Source organism: Lepisosteus platostomus, chromosome 1, assembly GCF_059453375.1.
Source record: "Lepisosteus platostomus isolate fLepPlt1 chromosome 1, fLepPlt1.hap1, whole genome shotgun sequence".
Classification (NCBI taxonomy): domain Eukaryota; kingdom Metazoa; phylum Chordata; class Actinopteri; order Semionotiformes; family Lepisosteidae; genus Lepisosteus; species Lepisosteus platostomus.
Genome location: NC_142611.1, coordinates 60,933,615 through 60,953,613, shown reverse-complemented (window position 1 = coordinate 60,953,613; position 19,999 = coordinate 60,933,615). Strand labels below are relative to the sequence as shown.

The window sequence follows — 19,999 nt, the reverse complement described above, 5'->3', positions numbered from 1 at the left end:
AGCTGCTCTTGTTTCAGATGCAACAAATCAAATGAAATTCTTTAAAACTGCACAATACATGGCACATGATATACTTGTATTTAAAAACCATGAAATATCTTTTAACTAGAGACCTGAGCCAACACAGCCCTGGATAAATGTATTTATATATAAATGATGTAATAACAGTCATAAAAGATATTGTAGATATTACACCAAGGTGGAAAACTGTTTTTGTCCCATGAGATTTTTTTTTCAATATACCTGTACAGTAGATATACAGTAGATCTACAATATACAGTAGATGACAAATGGCATCTTTTATTCCATAACTGAAAATTATGTTGTTTTCATTTTTTTAAAGGTTTGGAGTCATTCTTCATAAAAATGAACCAGTACTTCATAAAATTGACCTTGAGACAACATCCTATGTGAAGAAGATAAGCCTGAAAGAATATAACTGTATACCAAAGTCCATGGCCTATACTCACCTGGGAGGCTACTACTTCATCAGCTGCAAGCCCAATATGACTAATGCTATTAAACCTCAGCTCATAGTGGACAGTATAACCGACTCAGTGATTGGATATAATGGAAATGTAACTGGCACCCCGTATATGTCTCCAGATGGACACTTCCTTGTCAGTATTGATGATGAGAAAGGTCTTATGAGAGTGCAGTCAATTACAATCCGAGGTGAGATTCAAGAAGCTTTTGACATTCACACAAATTTACACATCTCTGAAGTGGCTTTCCAACCTTCCTTCACTGAAGCACATCAGTACAATGTCTTTGCCAGTTCTGGCCTACAGACAGATGTTTTGTATGTTGAGTTAGCCACTGGTAAAGTCAAGATGATAAAGAGTCTCAAGGAGCCTATGAAAGCAGTAGAATGGCCCTGGAATGCCAAGAACCGTGTGATCAAGGACAGTGGATTGTTTGGTCAGTACCTCATGACACCTTCAAGAGAATCTCTGTTCATTTTGGATGGTCGACTGAACAAGCTGAATTGTGAGATTACAGATGTGTTGAAAGGTAACACAATCATGTGGGTTGGGGAACAATAAACACTTACTGTCGCTCCTTATGTGGGATACTGTTGCACTTAATTGGGTATTCAATGTACACCCTTTTTCCATTTTAATAACATGTAAAAAGTTCTTTTTAAATTGAAAAAAGTGAATAGCCCAATGCTGGAAAAACCTAATCACAAAAAGAATGGAAACAAGTAACTGACTTACAGTCAGTAGGGATTTTTACACTAAATTCTGTATTTAGTTATATAATTTATGGTATAAAATTGAAACAGACATAATTAATCTTTAGCCACAAAGAGTTTTGAAATGCCATAATGAAATTAATTTGATTTGTGATCCATATATCCCATTGATTTTTCTTTGGGATGAAAACAGAAAAAAGATGTTGCTTGACCTTTAATATTTGAAATTTCTGCATCAGAGTCTTGTCCACTGTTCAATCGTGCTTTTGTGCCTTCAAGGGATACACTTACATGATCTGCAGCAAAATAATTATCCCCATTGTGGCTATAGAATGCTTGTTATTGAATATAACGGAATATAATTCAGATCACCACTACTTTCTTTCACGATGAGTGGAGGTTTAAACTTTTAAAAAGAGGGTCAGGTAAACCCCTATAAATACATCTTCCTTATTGGGCTTTTTGTGTTTTGTCTAATGTTGAATGTTCAAATAGGTGATTACAAGAGGATACACAACAACTGTTGTTTTGATTTAATAATAATTTGCAATATTATGAAAGAAAAAAATGTGAGTTAAACAATTGGCAACAGAAATTTACTGAAATTATAGTGCATGCAGGAAAGTCAGAGTTTTGTTTGGCTTCAAAACTAGCTGATTCACTAAGAAATCTACAATGAACATTATCTATTTGTAAAATAAAATTGATTGGTAAGCTTTGCTTAAGTTATAATTTACAATAGGTTTTGAGGTGTGTGCAACCAGGATAAAGCAGTAAGATGAGCCCTGGCTGAGTCACATGTGTTCTGATGTGCATCTCATGGGAAGAAAAGACTTTACTGTTGATTCTCAATTATATTAAAGCACCATGAAAAAAAGAACTAGGACCAATGCTTTATGCAAAATATAGCTCAATTTTAAATAAAATATCCTAAAATGCTTTCTGCAGAACCTTAAAATACAGTTGTCATAATATTTGAGGATTTTAGTTCTGAAAATAATGAAAGTAAGAATCAGACTTTTGAACGTCTTTTGAAATACTATAAGCACAAGGTAGTGTGTGCTTCTTAGAACAATTCTCTACCTAGATGGGTGTAGTCTATGCATTTTCATTCTTAAAACCTGCCTAGATAAGGGCATTTTTAGGATGAACCTTTTCAGATTTAACAAAGTTCTTAGGTTTCTTTGGATTATTGGGCTTAAATTACACAAGGTTTAAGCTTGCTAAATGGTTGCTGACTAAAAAATAAATTTTATATTTTTTATTTTAATGTTAACCTGCTGTAAAACTTCAAGGCAATCATTTAAAAGTTTGATCTTTTTATAATACTCTTTGACATAGAATAGAACTTGTCATATCCTCACAGCTTTTTACTAATGTCTTGTGACTTATAATTTTTCTAGTTGTGTTAAGAAAATAGTTAAATGGGCAGTGTGATATACCACTTGATAGTTTGCAGACGTGTTTGAAAATTCAGATTATAATTTCTAGAAATTGAACCAATTTCATTTTTAAGAAAAAATATTTCTTCATAAGTGATCAAGTATAAAGTGATGTTGATTAATAAAATTTTGTCTGTCTTTTACATTTAGTCATGTATGTTAATTCATGTGGCTGTTCTTCATGTAGAGATATGCTTGTCATTGACAGAACAATAAAGCCCATACATTTTAAAATATAACTGTCATGACTTTTTGTGTCTAAATGTATACGATTAATTAAAGGTGGACCAAAGCATTACACTTTACTAAGCTAATCTTCAAATATCCAAATTCAAATGCATTTGAAGTATTACTTTTCTCTCATGCAGCTTGCTCAGGATTAGTGTTCCAAATTATGACTTTAAAATGCACTTCTCAATAGTTTCCGTTTGTATCCTCTGTTTTTTGTTTCATTGCTCATTTTAAATAAATCCATTGGTTTCTCATTATCTTTGGTGATTTGTAAACTTTACTCAGGTCTACTCTCTCTCAAGTGGAGCCATGGTAGCTCAGACGGCAAGGGTGTCTAGCTCCTGATCAGAAGGTCCTGGGTTCAATCCCAGGTAGGGGCAAATGATGTAGCTTGCTCTCATTCCTTCCAGACAGCTCCCAGGACCACTCAGCCTGCTTTTCAAATGAGTACTGGGAGTTAATCCTTCCAGGGGTAATAGGCTGTCAAGAGTGTGATGCTGACCATATCACTTCCACCTCCAGTGTCAGATGATGAAAGAAACATGGTGGCCTTTGCCCCCCAATTCCCCATGGGTCTTTTTGGCCTGAAAAAGGACCTATCTACATACATTGAACCTACCTATTCTGAACGGATAATGGATAAAACTGGTCAAAGATTAGCACTCACAATTCCCCAGCAAAAGGAGAAATCTTTTTGAATCTGGGGCTAAGAGCAAGTTAGTTCAGCTATAAACGTTTGCTGGAATCAAGGAAAACGTGTGTATTGATGAAAGACTGAGAATCACATATGAAGCATACTTGAACATTTTTTGATCAAGTAAATTTAGACATGCGATGTTTCAGAAAAACTCTGAAGGAGAATAAAGTAAATGAGAAGCAAATTGACTACAGGTAATGGAATGCAAGTCTGAAAACAGGTACTGTACTAGCAGCAGAGATTAAAACTCTGTGATTGGCAACAGAAAATGCTATATGACACAGATAGATAGCCTGATGTTGATGTAGGAAGAAATGGTTAGAGATTCAATTCTTGCTGAGTTTTGTTAGAACTGAACAGATGAGGACACATTTCAAGAGGAACTTTCCCCTCCAAAAGAAGAAATGTGAGTTCCAGCTTTGTGAGTGGAAAGAGTCAAAGGCCGACACCTTACCAGTAGGACTTCAACAAAGGGGTTTGTACAGCAATGTGGCAACCCATCACCATGGTAGCCAGAGTTATAACTGTGGTGGGGGCACCAGATAAGGTGAGGGCTGTGATCGAGAAGACACAGATCCATTGCAGATTGACATCATGTGCTCACACACATGGGAGCAGATTGAACAACAGTGACCAGGGGACTATGAAAAATATGCCTTAAGTGCAGTGTATTACCAATATGCCTTAAGTGCAGTGATATGCCATCAGCCCAACCCATCAGCAGTGGGTTGGGCTGATGGTTTAGGTCTGATGGCATGAAGATAACTAAAATAAAAGAGCAGACAGGAGTAGAGACGTTTGATTTCAATGAAGAATTTGAAGATGAATGAATAATCTGATAATTTTGAAGAGTCTTTAATTATCAATATTACTGTTCTCATAGTCAGACCACTTTCATTCCAACAGCTATATGGCAATCTTCATTACTCAAGGCACCATAGTTATATTGTTCACTGCTAATTAATATAATGTCTCTTAAATGACTGCTGATAAAAAATATTAATCAACTCATTTAGGCAATTTCGCAGCTAAAAAAAATTTGCAAATCAATTTAAATCACTCATCCTCATAATTCTGTTGTGCCACTAAACAACACTAATCAAATAATCTACAAGCCTATCTGCTCACTATTTAAAATGTAAATAACATCAATTTATACACTGTTCCCCATGATTGTCTTTCAAGAGTCCAAAACATATCTGATAAGGACAATACAGGATCTGCAGACTCTCTGTCAAGTTGAGCAGGTGATTTCTTGGAGGATATCAGGTCATGTACTGCACAATGTAGTCATGGTGCATTCTCATTGATGCCCCAGATTTGCTTCTAGGATTTCAAAGTAGAGTGGGTTTTCATCTTTGGGTTTCAAAGTGGAGATCTCCTTCCCAGACATATTTCCTCCATGTTCTTTGGTCAAGAGCCATAACTACAAGTTGTTGATGTTGCCTTTCTTATGTTTTATTTTAATTTTATGCTTGAAACATTTCTTCTGGCTTCCATTGGTAGGATTGTTTTGGCAAAGTTGAGAGAAGAGATCTTTGTTGGGATCGTGGACATCTTTAAAAAATATCACCAACCCAGTGGAGCTTACGTTGATGATCATAGCTTCACTTCTACTTGTTGCCAGCTTGGGAAGGAACAATGAATTTTGGTGCATCTGTCCTCCAATATGATAAGAAAAATCCTCAGCAAATAGCATATTGTTTCATCACCACACATAAAAAATAGGAGGAATAATAATTGCATAGTAGACTACCAGTGTAATTTCAGTTTTATGTTGCAATCCTGAAATACCCAGTTTCTAAGGCAACCAAAGATTGCACTTAGATATTGCAAGTAAAACTGTGTTTTTGTATTAACATCAGCATTACAAAAGATAATTTTCAAGATATTGAAAATGTTCTACATCCTTTAAATACGCATCATGAATATGAACATATTGTAGTTAAAGGGGAACTTCAACGCTATTTTTACATTCCAGGATTAATAATGAATCAGCAATAATGAGTGCATTTCAAACCACAATGAAACTACCAAGTATATGGTAACAAGTACAACCTCCAATTTACATCACATCAAAGATGACATTTCAATGTATGTGTAGCACCATATTGCTGTCGTTGTCTGCGATCCAGAACAAGGCAACAAAACTTCCATTGATGTGAAAGTGGCCCTATTACATTGTGAACATGCTTTAGACCAACCTAATTTTGTACTATATTAACTGTAAATATTTTTGTGAAACCGACAAAGTGATGTTTTTTTTAGATAGTTTATAAGTTTTGCAAAAGAAGAGCAACCTGCCAACCAACTGAAATACACTCATATTCATTTTCCAGTTTTGCAAAAATGCTCTATCATTTACATTGATGGTTATTATGGTAAATCACACCTAAAAGGAATATTCAAGTATCACTTTTATTTTTGCAAGGCTTGCTGTGCCATAGCCCATGCAGTCACCTGAACAGCTGATTTGAATGAGTGCAATTCAAATGAATTCAAAACATCCACTTTCAGATGGTTTTGCCAAAAATAATACTTGTTAACTCTGCATGCAGATCATATCCAGACATTTCTGGGGTGAAATAGCTGCTGCACGACCTGTACTTATTCGATTGTACTGTACATCACGCTGAGTGCGTCGTGAAACTAGTTGCTGGAATCAACATCCGTGTCCATGTTTATTACCCGTCTCTTGGTTAGTTCAATACCCCTTAGAAAAAGAAACAGTTTGACTTTTTGCTGATTGGATCCTATGTTACAAATTATTTGAAATTAGTTCTACGTCTCCTTCTCATATACTTCAACAAATATGTTGAAAATTGTCTGAAGGTCCATTTCTCTCAAAAGCACATCACCATACTGGAGTCCCATGACTGACGTCAGGATCAATAGAGTTGGGAAAATATCACACCATTTTTTTACATCTGCCTAGACTTTAAAGTGCTCCATAATAGATCCATTGTTGAAGAGTACTGCACATACACCATCATCTGAAACCAGGCAAAGAATACTGACAAATTTTATAGGGAATCCATACTTTAAAAGGATCTTCCAAAGAGCCTCATAAATAGTGGATACTGTATATTCAACAAAACAAATATGTCCTTTTTCTTAAATATCATCACAATCATGGCATTCTTAAAATCATTTGAAATTACTTTGTCATTTATGATAAAAGTAAGGAGGTATTTTTTTTATTCCTATTTACTGTGCTTAAAAATTTCAGTGAAAATTCAATTTTTGTTATTCGTGTGATTGTTTCCATCAGCTCATGAAGTGCTGTTAATAGTTCCAAACTTCTTCCTAACAGTGTGGCAAATAGCAGCAGCACTCACTTCACTTTTGTGTCTTCATCATTGGCGTGTCTGTTATTGTTCAGTTAAGAGTGAGTATAAAAGTTTAAATTTATAATTATATTCAAACACTGATGTTTTATAATGAGTACTGAGACTTTTCTGTTACTCTACTAAGATGGCACAAAGAATAACTTGATTTTGACGAAGATAATAAGACGTCTACAGGAGTCAGAAAAAAGAGGAAAGAAAGGTGGTGTGCAGCAAAGACTCAAGAAAACTTCAGTTTAATCACATACAGTACCTCTCCCTTATATTATCCTGGCAAGTGTGAAATCACTCACAAGTTAAACAGACGAGCAACAGGTTTAGGGCAGCAGAGAGAATCGCCCTATTCAGCATTTTTAGAACAACTTTCCCTGTGCTCCCAATTCCATTACCAGAGATCTTAACCACTAGACCCTATAAAAGTCACTTAATCATTTTCATCAGCATGTTACCTGTCCAACAAGGTATAATAGGGTGATTGACTTGTGCTACAGATCAATTAAGGAGACATACTGTACAAATCCACTACTAGTGCAGTTCACCTGACCACAATATGGTGCATTCGGTTCCAAAATAAATTTTCATTTCCCTGAAAAGAAGTAAGGTGCTTCCAGTCTGGATTGAGAACTCTGTTCAGAGACTGAAGGATTAGGAGACTCAATTTCTGATCTTGAGGAACTGACAGATTCAGTTATTATTAACATAACTTTTGGTGAAAATACTGTACTATTATACCTCTGAAATCTTGCACTATATCCTGTAATAACAAGCCCTGGGTGACAAAATTTCTCAAGTCAGCTCTAAATAGAAAAATAAGATCACTTTTCATATAGATTAAGCTGGCGACATTAAGATATAAAGTCGAGGGTGAAATGAGTGCCTGCACTGCATGGGAGGGTATCAAGTCAATGCTGGGAATGCATAAGTGGGGCAGGAGTTTTAGCACAGGTAGAAAATCAGATGCTGACTTTGGTGATTAATCAGTTTTATCTTCAGTTTGACATACATGATTTACTAGTGAACTCAATGTTTATAGAGCTAAGCTCTCTGATTGTGCTTTTAACATTTATGATTTTAATGTTTGTAAATTGTTCAGTCATGTTAGGGAAAGAAAGAATCCAGGTACTGATTGAAAAGGTGTGCTAGACCATTGGTGGCATTTTGTCTTTTATTTTCCACTTGTCATTAAATCAGCAAAAGGTTCCTAAGATCTGGAAAGAATCGGTTGTGGTCCCAGTGGAAAAAGTCAAATCTCCCAGTTCACTCATTAATTGCAGTAGCCCTCGCCACACTGGTTAAGAAAACATTTACCAGATTGTGAAAAAGATTGTGGTAAAGGTATAGGATCAGTAAGAAAAATGTCTGTTTGCTTATAGGGCAGATAGGGGTGTGAAAATTGCTAAAATATGCCTTTATTAACCTTGGTCTTCAGTATCTTGATGCATGCTAGGCTGCTGTTTGTGGATTTTTCTTCAGCATTTAATTATTTCGGACTGTATTACTGGTAACTAAGCTATTATCTAATTTTGGTCATGATTTTAATCTTGTCAGCTGGGTTTCTGATTTCCTTAAAGCTAGAACTCAGAGGGTAAAAGTTAACAATGTTTTGTCTAACAAGCTGTATTCTTACCCCAAGGATGTGTATTGTCTCCCTTATTCTTTGTTCTGAATACAAATGATTGGAAGTGTTATCACCACTTAAGACACAATTAAATTTGCAGTCGACTCAGTTATTGTTAGTTTGTTGCAAACAAATGAGTGGGGCCATGGGCCAGATAAAACATTGATTCTGTTTTCATAAAAGACAAAAGCATCTATTTTTCTTAAGGAAGCTTAAACATTTTAAGGTTGATAATTCATTGTTGGTCTTTTATTGAATCTGCTTTACCTTTTGCACTGGTCTACTGGTTTGGGAATCTAAATCTGAGGAGGAAGAAAAACCTGGGTTGGATTGTCAAACTATGTCAAAAAGTCATTGATACTGACCTAATATCTATTAATTACGAGTTTTGTGTAAAGCTATTCCTCTAGGATATTCCATCCTAGCGGACTCTTCATGTCCTATGCAGATACAGTACAAATTTTCCAATTTAAGAACAAACAGGTTTAAGTTCTCATTTATACCAGTGGTATAACCTTACTTAACAGATGCTTCTCTTGTGAATGTTTATATGTATTGATTATTGTTTTCTTGATATTGTCTGCTGTTGTAAAACTAATTGCCCTTTGAGGATAAGAATCTCTTGATCGATATAATAATTAAAGTGCTCCTTCTAATGGTGTTGACTGCTTATCTTTTCTTGATCAGGTCTCTTCCTTAGGACTCAAAGACACTGGTCCCTGTGTAGTAAGACCATAAAAAGTCCTTGTAGTGTGAACTATGCAGATCTTTATCTTGTCTGTCCACAGGTGTTCTTCATGTTATGAGTTCTTTGAACCTCCTCCTTTGCTTTGTGTTGGGCCTTCTTCTTCTCCTTAGAGTTTATATCATTCTGCTATTTACAGTACATATTGGCTTGATCAATTTAAATGAAAGTGTGGTGAAAATCAAACAAATCATTTTGTTTCCTAGTAAAAACCCTAATACAGTATTTATTTGCAGGCATTAAAGAGATATGTCATAAGGTTTTCTCAAGTTTTACTTGGTTGTCTTTCATGGTTGAGGCTTGAGAGCTCTTGATTATAGAGATATATCTTTAAGAAATATTACCCCTTAGATAAAACCAACACATTATTCAAACGTCTAAAAGCTCTTGAAAGGAAGCAATGAACTAGATAAATACATTTATGACTTCAATAAGCATTAAAAATAAACACATTGATGCAAGCACTGTCCATGCTTTTTCAAAAGACTTAGCTTGATGTACAGTATCATACTGTATATGCTCTGAAAAATCTTTAGATGTTGTCTAGGTTAATTATGTTTGCTTCTGTAACATGTCACATTTGACTTCATAATTAGATCCTACAACACATTTGGAGTAACCAGACAACCTCAACACATTCATGAACAATAATCATTTTTTTAATTCTGGTTATAGTTGTTAATGTTTTATACATGAGTTTTTAGGTCACACATACACAGTGTGTATTGAAGGAACATAGTGTTACAATTAAATTGGGTCTATAAGGGAAACATTAAAGAAAACCTGGATTTTTGCCTGCTTTATATTAAAAGATGAATTATTTTAAGCTAAATTTGGACTGATTCCCAAAGTATGGTCTCCTTGTGTCCCATTAAATATTTTCAGAAATAGTATTTAAATAGCAACTAAGAGGTCTTATTATATTCTGACTTTCAAGGGAAATGAAAAGAGTTTGAGGCAAAAACTATGTCAAATTAGCAAATTGATCAACATTTAGAGTGCGATTCATTTTAAAAACAGGACAAGCATGAGCTGGGTTCATTGCTGCTATATTCTCAAGTTAGTCCTGTAACGTTGCCATAGCCAAAATGTAACGTAGTGTGCTCTCTGAAGGCACCAGTTCTGTAGGGTTTGGGCATTTACTGGGACAATTATTAATTGTAGCAGTAAATCACAAAATTGATTCTTTTGATGGCTTTAGAATCCAACCATGCGACATAACTCAAACAACGCACACACACAGGTACTAATACACGAGGATACATTTATTAATACATAAAATATGCATATAAACCTAACAGATCTTATCGAGAGGGTTATCAGAATACAAAAGGTATATATTCAGTCAGTTACAAAGTGTTACACATATCAAGAGGATATACTTTCAGTATATCATTCATTAAGATCGTTTCGTAAATGAACTTGGTTATAACTTCTACATTAGATACTCAAAACAAGTACATAACTCTTGGAATTAAATTGATATCAACTGGTTGGGATAACAATTGAATTCTCGAGCTGTAATGCATTGAAGTTGAATACTCATCCAATCTCTGGGGATTCAGATCTCCTGCGGGCACAAAGAAACAGTTGCAGGCTGTTGCTGTCCAATCCGCGCTCTCTGGCTCGGTGCCAGGCTGTGCTGTGCAGCTTGCGACGGTGCGCTGCTGATGCTCACTGGCCTGCTAGTTAGTGTTGGCTTTAACTAGCAAAGTTTGTGCACAGGAGAAAAGATGACTGTGGGTCCCAGCAAGTCAGGAAGAGGACCGGTTCGTTCCTGATGAAGAGCTAGTTCTGAATAGTGATTCAGCTGTCCACAGTTCTGACCTGTTCACGAGGCTTGCTGCTGGTGCTAACCTCAGGTGGATCCTCTGGTTACTCTCTGGCAACCTCCACTCTAGACTCTTAGAACAAAGGAAAGTTCTGGCACTCGGACACACTGGCCGTTCCGTGGTTGTCCGGGCTGAGTCTCAGGATGGTCAGGAGGCGCGCTGCGAGAATGTCCTGCCCTTGGGAGCCTTCTGCTCCTGGGCCGTCCTGCCCTGGAATTCTCCTTTGAATTCCCTTTAGAAAAGTCTCAGAAGTCCACTCTGAATCCTACTGAATCTCTCCGGCTCTCTGTGTTGCCTGTTTTTACCTGGAGGAACTTCAGCTCATTCATTGCCTGAAAGTTCCATGGGCATCAGAGTCCCACGTGGGTTACTCGGCCCTACCAGTCCCTGATTGGTTGATCAAGGTGAGATATGAGTCAATTCAATTCAATTCAATTCAAGGTGCTTTATTAGCATGACCGATGGGTACAATCAGTGTTGCCAAAGCAAAGAAAAATAATAAAATTAACATAGAACAAAACAAAAAATAGAAGTAAAATAAAATCTACAGACATGTTACAGACATTTACAACAAAGACATATTATATAATATTGACATCTACTGTAGGCGGCTGGAGCATTATTGGGAGACGGACTCACTGTTCCTCAGGCTGTGACAGGAGATCACATACTGGGCTGCCAGATCAACTGAGTTCCCTCCTCCCTCTCCCAGTACGATTGGGACCCGTTGTGATTCTGGCAGGTGTGGGAACTCTGGGATTAGATTTCTGAATTTCGGGAAGAATGTTTCTCTAATCCCAGAGTATCTGTCACAGTGCAGTAGGAAGTGCACCTCTGTCTCTATTTCTCCCTGCTGGCAGTGGGAGCACAGCCTGTCCTCTCTGGGCAGCCAGGTCTGCCTGTGTCGCCCAGTTTCTATGGCCAGGTTGTGGTCACTGAGCCTGTACTTCGTCAGGGTCTGTTTCTGTTTGTTATTTTTTATTTTGGTCAAATATTCAGCTAGTGTGTATTGTCTGTTTAAGGTTCTGTAGCATTCCAGTTTATGTTGTGTTTGTGTGTGTGTGTCCCAGTGTGTGAGATATTGCTGTTTGATCTGTGCTGTGATGTGGTTGAGTCTGGGTTGTGGTGCTCTAGCAGTGCTGTCCTGAGGCTGGTTAGTGTTGGTGTGGCTCAGGTCGGTGAGCCTCAGGACCAGCTGGCTCAGGGGGCTCTGTTTTGGGCTCAGCTCTTGGCTCAGCAGGGCTTTGTGGTGGTAGGAATTTTGGTCACTGTTTTTTAGGTGTAGCCAATACTTTAATATTCTTTTCTGTATGTTTATCAATAGTGGGTACTGGCCTAATTCGGCCCTGCACCCGTTGTTAGGAGTTTTTCTCTGCACACGGAGGATGTTTCTACAGATCTCCATGTGCAGAGTTTCTGTGGGGTGTTTGTCCCATTGGGTGTAATCCTGGTCTGTGAGGGGACCCCACACTTCACTGCCGTATAGAGCAATGGGTTGGATTACACTTTCAAATATTTGGAGCCAGATTCTTGTTGGTGGGTTGATGTTGAAGAGCCTCCTTCTTATTGCGTAGAAGGCCCTGAGTGCCTTCTCCCTCAGTGCCTTCACTGCCAGGTCAAAACTCCCGGAAGAGCTGATGGTGAGACCGAGATATGTGTAGCTGGATGTGTGCTCCAATGTGTTGTTGTTCAGTGTGAATTTGTACCTGTTTCCCTGAGGTCTGGCTTTCTTCTGGAAAACCATAACTCTGGTCTTGTCCAGATTGACTGTCAGTGCCCAGGTCTGACAGTACTGCTCCAGCAGTGCCAGGTTCTGCTGCAGCCCCTGTTCTGTGGTCACTTACTCCATGAGTCACTTACTCCTGACACTTAGGAATGCAGTCCAGATGTCCATCTGGCACTCCCTAGACAGATAGGCGCCAATGGATGACCATTGATCATGATAGCCAGGCTTAGCTAAGTGCATCCCCCTTTGGGAGCTGTCCTAGGAAACCTTATCAAAGGAAACCTTAAATCAGCCTGCATGAATAGTTTCTCTGTGGCTGCACCACAGAGATGAACAGAGAGATGAGGCCTAATTTGGGAAAGCTCAGAAACACTTAATTCTGCCTTATTAATAAGCCTAGCCGCTACAGTCCTAATAACAGTATTGCTTCCTAATGCACATTTTATAGTTTTGAGTGTGTATTCTGCAGAATACAGACAGGAAAATGGCAAGTTTACAAACTAAAAATACAAACATGCATGTATATGGCTCTGGGTTCTACTAACAGATATAACAGCTCCACGGGTTTGGATTTTGGTCAGCCATATTTAGTCAATCATTAATGTAGCATTTCATAGGAAACTTTATTTGTCTCATTAATTAAATGCAAATTAGTTTATTCAAATGTGAAGTTTTCTAACAGCATTCTTCTCCTCGGAAACCTGTTTTTTTATAGACATGGCTTTTCATGCCTATCACCTACTTGCACACTGGTATTGACTCATCTAAAATCCCTAAACCCCTATCATTTTCAAAGAAAACAAAGAAACAAGAATCGGCTAATTCCACACTGCAAAGTAAAAATAAGAAGAAAAACATTCAAGTAAAGTTCTTCTCACAATAAAAGACAGGTTTGACATTTCAATTGTATGTCTTTTTCTTTTCTTATTGTATTTTTTACTTTAACCTCTACTAGTCCATTGCAGCTCATACTAAGGTTAGGTTCAATTTATTTGTCATGCGGACAAGTGTCATGAAATGATTATTTGGATGTATGCTCTGATAAATGCTCTGATACATTATTGAATCACCACATTAACACAGAACAGCAGCAGAAACAAGAAATTAAATAAAATACAACTTAAAAACAAGCAGTATGAGAAGAAAAAAAATACATCAGTGGTAGGGGTAGAGTTCAGTAATCTGACAGTTTGTGGGAAGAAACTGTCTCTGAATCTGGAAGTTCATGGTTTTATGCTCCTATAACACTTACCAGAGGGAAGGAGAGAGAAAAGTGAGAAAATATGCTGACACAGCTCCCTCTAAAATGTAACTACACTCGATTTTGCTACTTAAGAAATAAGTCAGCTACAGTATATACAGTATGCAGTGTAGAAATGTTTGAATCAATTAGTTTCCAGTGTTAATATATAAGCAAAACACAGTATGGGTTGTACAAGTATAGAACAAGCTATATAGCCATGTTATTAAAGCTGATATACTGTAGTGGATTATTTTAAAAAATGAGTTTCTTGAGTCGATTAACTGCCAAATGGAATAGATCAGTGGTTCTTGAACCTTTTGGACCAAGAACCACCCCTGATCAAACCAAAGCATCGAAGTACCACCTACAAGTCATCTTCTCATAGGAACCCCAGAAAATCTCAATGACCAACATGAGCGCACGTGCACGCACCCACATATAATAAAAATAGCACTGAGCTCTTAGTTAATTTGGATCGTACCTTGTAGCCGTTTTCTGACGCTTGCTAACACTAGCACTAGCAGTGCTGTCTGTGTCAGTTTCAGCAGTCTGTGGCCGCTCGGGTTACCATACATCCGGATTTTCCTGGCCATGTCCTCTATTTTGATCCTTATTATCTCCATCTGGGGGGAATTTTCAAATTTCCAGAAATGTCCTGGATTTCGATCCCATTATTTTTACCATGAAGAATAATTAGCAAACATTATAAAGATAATTTCTCAACTTCTCTAGTTCGCTTCGCGAACTACGTTGTAGTTCAGTTTTCGTCCTGTACGTGTATAATTATGTCATGAGAGAGCAAAATTGGGTGTTAATATCAATATCTTTACTCAGTCAGTGCAGTGCAGAAACTCCCTATTTTGTTTCTTGTTTTCCTACCCTCAAACACAATGCCAAAGCGAAAGTGTAAATTCACAGCAGGACTAAATAATACATTTCCGTGTTTTCGAAGAGGCAGAGAAGACTGGAAGCTGAATGTTTGGTGTGTAAGCCTAGAACTTTTGTCTCTGTGGCAAAGGTGTGTTCTTGACTTGCAAACTCATGTTGACTCAGACACAAAAAAGCAATTCGAGGAGAGAATTCGTCAACCAAATTAAAAGATTATGTTAATCTAAATCTGGCAGCAAAACAGAGGATGCTGTTATTGCAGCAGAGGGGACTTGTGCATTTCACACAGTTAAACATTGTTACATCCCTGTGCATGTCCGTATGTTTTGTTTTTTTCTCACTTCCTGTATTCAGGTACCAACCCCATTGGTCCATCATTATACCATTGCTGGAGTTGTGACGTCATTATTATCTCTACTCCCGGCCAATCCGAACCAAAGACCTCAGGGGCTCCAGGTCAACTTAGAACGCTCATTGCTTGACCTTTTGCTTATTTTGCTAGCTTCGGCTTTGTTTTTGCTCGTTTAGTTTTTGTTTGTGTAATTTGTGCTTGTATTACTTTACTTGTTGCTCCTTACTTGTTACCATTGTACCCCATTCCTGGCTTGTGTATTACCTGTTTTCCACCATTGTGCAATTTGCTCACTTGTGTTTGTTTAACTGTGAACTTGTTATACACTTAGTAGTTAATAGGTAATAGGTAAAATCGTCAGATCTATATTTCACTCGTAGGGTTGTTTTTTGTCTAGACACACTAGGTTAGGGGGGTATGCCACTTGTGTATTTTGGTTAGTTCAGTGTAGGGAAGTTAGGGCGCGTGAAGATGCCAAAGACCTTTTTATTTTTGTTTGTTTGGCTTAGTTAGGTTAGACTTCACTGTATTAGCTAGATCCATTTAGTTTTGTTATTGTATTCCCTTTGGCAACGGTCAAGTTCCTTTTCCCTGTGTGTTCTTATATCCTGTAAATACATACCAGTCACTTATTCACTTTTTAAAAAATAAATCACTTTTGCACCAAACTTTTGTTGTCATGCTGGCCAACTCCCTCACCAGAAATCCACCTACATCCAAACCCATCCTGAATGTTACACCCCTTCACCCCTAGACACCTGGGGTCGTAACAAACTTCATCACAGTTACTTTACCAATTAAAATAAAAAGTGGGATATTTTGAAAACCCTCTCCATTCCGACCCCCTTCCAAAATAAGGCAATAGGAAAGTTCCTTTTTTTGATGTTCAAATATGGTAACCCTAGTGGCAGATGTATAACCCTCCTCATTCTCAATGGGTGTGTATGATCAATTGGAGCTGGATTCAGTACTCTTGGCATCTATTCCTTTCAGCCATGACATAATTCTTGATTTTTGCGAGGTATTCATTTTTGATCACTTGTTCTTTGGCAAATGTGGCCCTAAGATGTGTCACTGAAAGCTCGAGAGGAGTATGAACTCTCAATTATTAACGTGCGCTGTATCAATGTAGCTAAGTAAGTAGGCTGCATATTTGACACAAACTAATTTTTATATGAAAACCCATCTCAAGCTTTTTGAAACTGATTAAGTAAATTACAGATGAAAAATTTACATTATTTTTAATTATTCTGTTCTTATTTCCCAATTTTTCAGTGCACACAACAGATTTCCAGAGTCATCTGGTGTACCACCTGGGGGCACGCCACGTACCACAAGTGGTACGCGTACCACAGTTTGAGAACCACTGGACTAGATAAGCCAAATGGCCTACTCTTGTTTGGACTTTTTTAATGTTCTTATGTTTTAGCATATTGGTGGTAGATGATTGCACTCTTTTTATTTCTAAAATGTAATTGTAATTGCATTTTAGCACTCAATTCTACACATTTTGAGACTGTATTTTATGTATTCGTATTTTTTTCTGGAGTAAAGGCTTTTTCCAACTTTCAGTCTTTGTTATTTCATTATAAACTATGCACTCTTTATATATATAAATAAAACATGTACTGATTTTTACATCTTTTTGCAGATGTATCATAAGTCTTTGCATGACATTAGTGCTTTTCATCCCAAAGGATCGCAAAGAACTTTACAAATAGAATTATTCCCCTCCACCAGCCCCACTACACACCAGAATAGGCATGGAACCAAAAAACTGTTTCACTAATGGAACTTTAGGTAGGCCATTCTATAAATTTTCAGAGTGGAATTGGGTCAGAACTCTGGTTTTAACACTCAGAATTGTCTCTGGGTTACTTAAAAACACACAATCGAATACTGTTACAACTATAGGTGAGATAGCTGAGATGTGTGTGTGTGTGGGGGGGGGGGTGTCCATATTCTGTGATCATAATCACTTGGTTTACCCTTGTTAATTAATATAAGAACAGATCAAGACACTGATCACAAGACAGAGAGAGAGACGGGGATAAAACTTAAAGCATGTGGCAGGCTAGAGGTACTTGTTCGAGATTGTGACAGAGAAGTCTGTCACGGGGTACAGATAGCACAGAAAATACAACATTCATACACCTTCCATTGAGCAGTTGCTAGATAAGTTTCTGGGGGTGCACACTCAGAGCTTGACTAATAACTGCTATTACTTAATTTCATATACATTCACATACTGTACATAAACATACCTAATTTCACATACATTCAAATACGTAAACATAGGTATGAGTGAGTATTGTGGTGTGAATGGAGAGCGCTCTCAAAATGGATGTTACTCACTGTTTGTTTGATGTCAGTACTTCCAGGGTGAGTCAGCCTATGGTGGCCTCAAAAGGCCAAACCTAACCCCACTTCTCAAGGGTTATTTATGGAAAGGGGAAAAACCACTTTGAATTAGAGAAAAGGTTTGTTCCAGAGGGGGAGGGGCTTACAAGCTACAGTATTTAAGCTGGCTCCTCAGCCTTAGAGTTTGGTTGGTTGTTGGTGGTTAGGTAGAGTGATGATTTACCTTTATTTGGTTAATTTGTTTTTGTTTCTTTTTTGGGGTGTGGTTTTGTTTTCTGGTGTGGGGGACTGGGAGCACTGTAAATAGACTGCATTTGTTTGCTTGGGTGCTTTTGCGGCGGAGCCAGTTTGAGATAAAACAGACCTACTTTGGCCTTGCTCAGGCCATTGTGTGACAGAGATCAACTGAATAGATCCTGATTGCAACCAAGTATTTTAATCTTGCCAAGAGAGCTTGCTGTTATACAGCTTTTAGGGAACTTGGGGATCTTGAGTGAAGAATCCCTTGGATTAAATCAACCTCTCCTGCTTAGTGGGTGTATTTTAGAATGGGGAGATAGGCCCCCATTTATTTTATGGCATCTGGGTTAGCCTTGAGAGATTTTCTTGTAGGCTGTATTCTTTTTTTGGTTAAGAAGGCAGTTTATTTCTTATTTTTGCCTCTGTAGGCATTATTCAAAATCCGAATACTTGATAGAAATCTGGGGTGTTCGGGATGGTCTAGACATAGGTCTCTGAATTATCTTGTCTGTCAATTTACAATGTACTGTACATAGGGACACATGTGTATTGTATTACAGTATATGTTGTGTAGTATAGTGTGTGTATTGCCATTGTTCATAAATATTTGTTTAACCAACTGTACTTGATTTATTTCTCTTTTCACCAAAACTGTGCCAGAGAATAAATAATTTAAGTGCCTCTAACTACTCCAACTGCTTGAGCATATTCTTGGAGAAATCCTTACAAGTTGGGGGCTATGATTATTTATTGTAGTAATTGACTGAGCAGCTTGGTCAATTGTCATTATTCACCATTTTCAGAACCCCCATTTGTAACAGTACTCATGTAGCAAAGCTACAAACAACAGGTCTAAACATTGACCACACAAATCAATATGTCTGTATGCCAAAATACATTAATTCAAAAGGTTCTGAAACAGAATTTCTTAATTATTTAACTGTTATGTACTGCAAAAACAGCCTTTTCCTTTTCAGTAATTTAATGTTTCAGTTCAACCTTCTCACTCATACTGAGGAAAATGCCTTGTGTGCTACTACTTTACAACCACTGTAAATCATTCCTACTATTCTGGACAGGATGACTAAATCCTAAGGAACATACAGTAACTTTCTGTTATATTTTGATACTGTAAGCCAGTAAATATAGCTGAACTAGTCAATAGTGATGTAAAAAGTCCCTATTATATAAAAATAATATATGATCACATTGCTATGATTGTGTTCCAGTTGTTGTCTGATAGGCATATTACAGTATTAATCAGAACATAATGTCTAGAGATTGCAGTCATCGATAAACAACCATTAGTAAGTGTGTCATTGCCATTATTTTGTAGTAATAGCAGTCATAAAAAGTTTTTAATGAGCAGGAATGTTTATTAACTATGATATAGTTAATGTTATAAATCACAGAAAAAATTCTAACTAGATATATCTGTGGAGAACAAATTCCAATTTACAATAATGACCTGACCAAGATGTTTATATTAATGTTGCACAGCAGATTCTTTTGTCATTCGTGCTCCCACTTCTTTTCCCTACCATCTCTGATCTTTCCTGGTTCAACACTCTATTTACCAGGTTGTCCGACTGATTCTGTATAGTGTATGTATATGTGGTTCTGTATATAATAAATATTAACTAATACTTTAAAGTTTCATGATTGCACGTTTGAAAGCAACAGAATTTGAAACTGCAAAGGTATGAATACTTTGATCAAATCAAAATGAAATGTAATTAAATTAATGAATTAATTGTAAGTAATTTAAAAAACAATAACTACATGTATTGAATGATTAAATAAATGAAAAAAATAAATTGAATGATTAAATGAGTTAATACATTAAAAAATAAATTAGAAAATGGTTGGAATACCTTTGCAAAGTGCTATAAATTTAAATGATGACAAAAGCACATCAAATTCTTGCAACAGAACATAAAACAGGTATTTTGGGGGAGGATACAGAGAAAGAGAAAAGAGAGGAAGGACAAAGGAAGAAACAGAAAAACACAAGGAGAGAGAAGAAAGCATGTGTCAGCCAAGACGTGCTTGTCCAGAACATCTTTAAATACTAGATTT

The 19,999-nt window shown here is 37.1% G+C and overlaps 1 protein-coding gene across 4 annotated transcripts in view; it reads left to right on the top strand.

The window, feature by feature from the left end:
* The window catches only part of fstl5 (follistatin-like 5), a 281,857-nt gene extending 278,978 nt beyond the window's left edge, over positions 1–2,879 (top strand). For all 4 annotated transcript variants that reach the window (XM_088633293.1, XM_088633292.1, XM_088633295.1 and 1 more), the window contains one exon: positions 344–2,879. In XM_088633293.1, the coding sequence (XP_088489419.1) occupies positions 344–1,046 (703 nt within the window). In that variant the 3' untranslated portion in view covers positions 1,047–2,879. The remainder of the gene's footprint in view (positions 1–343) is intronic.
* The last annotated feature ends 17,120 nt before the right edge of the window (positions 2,880–19,999 follow it).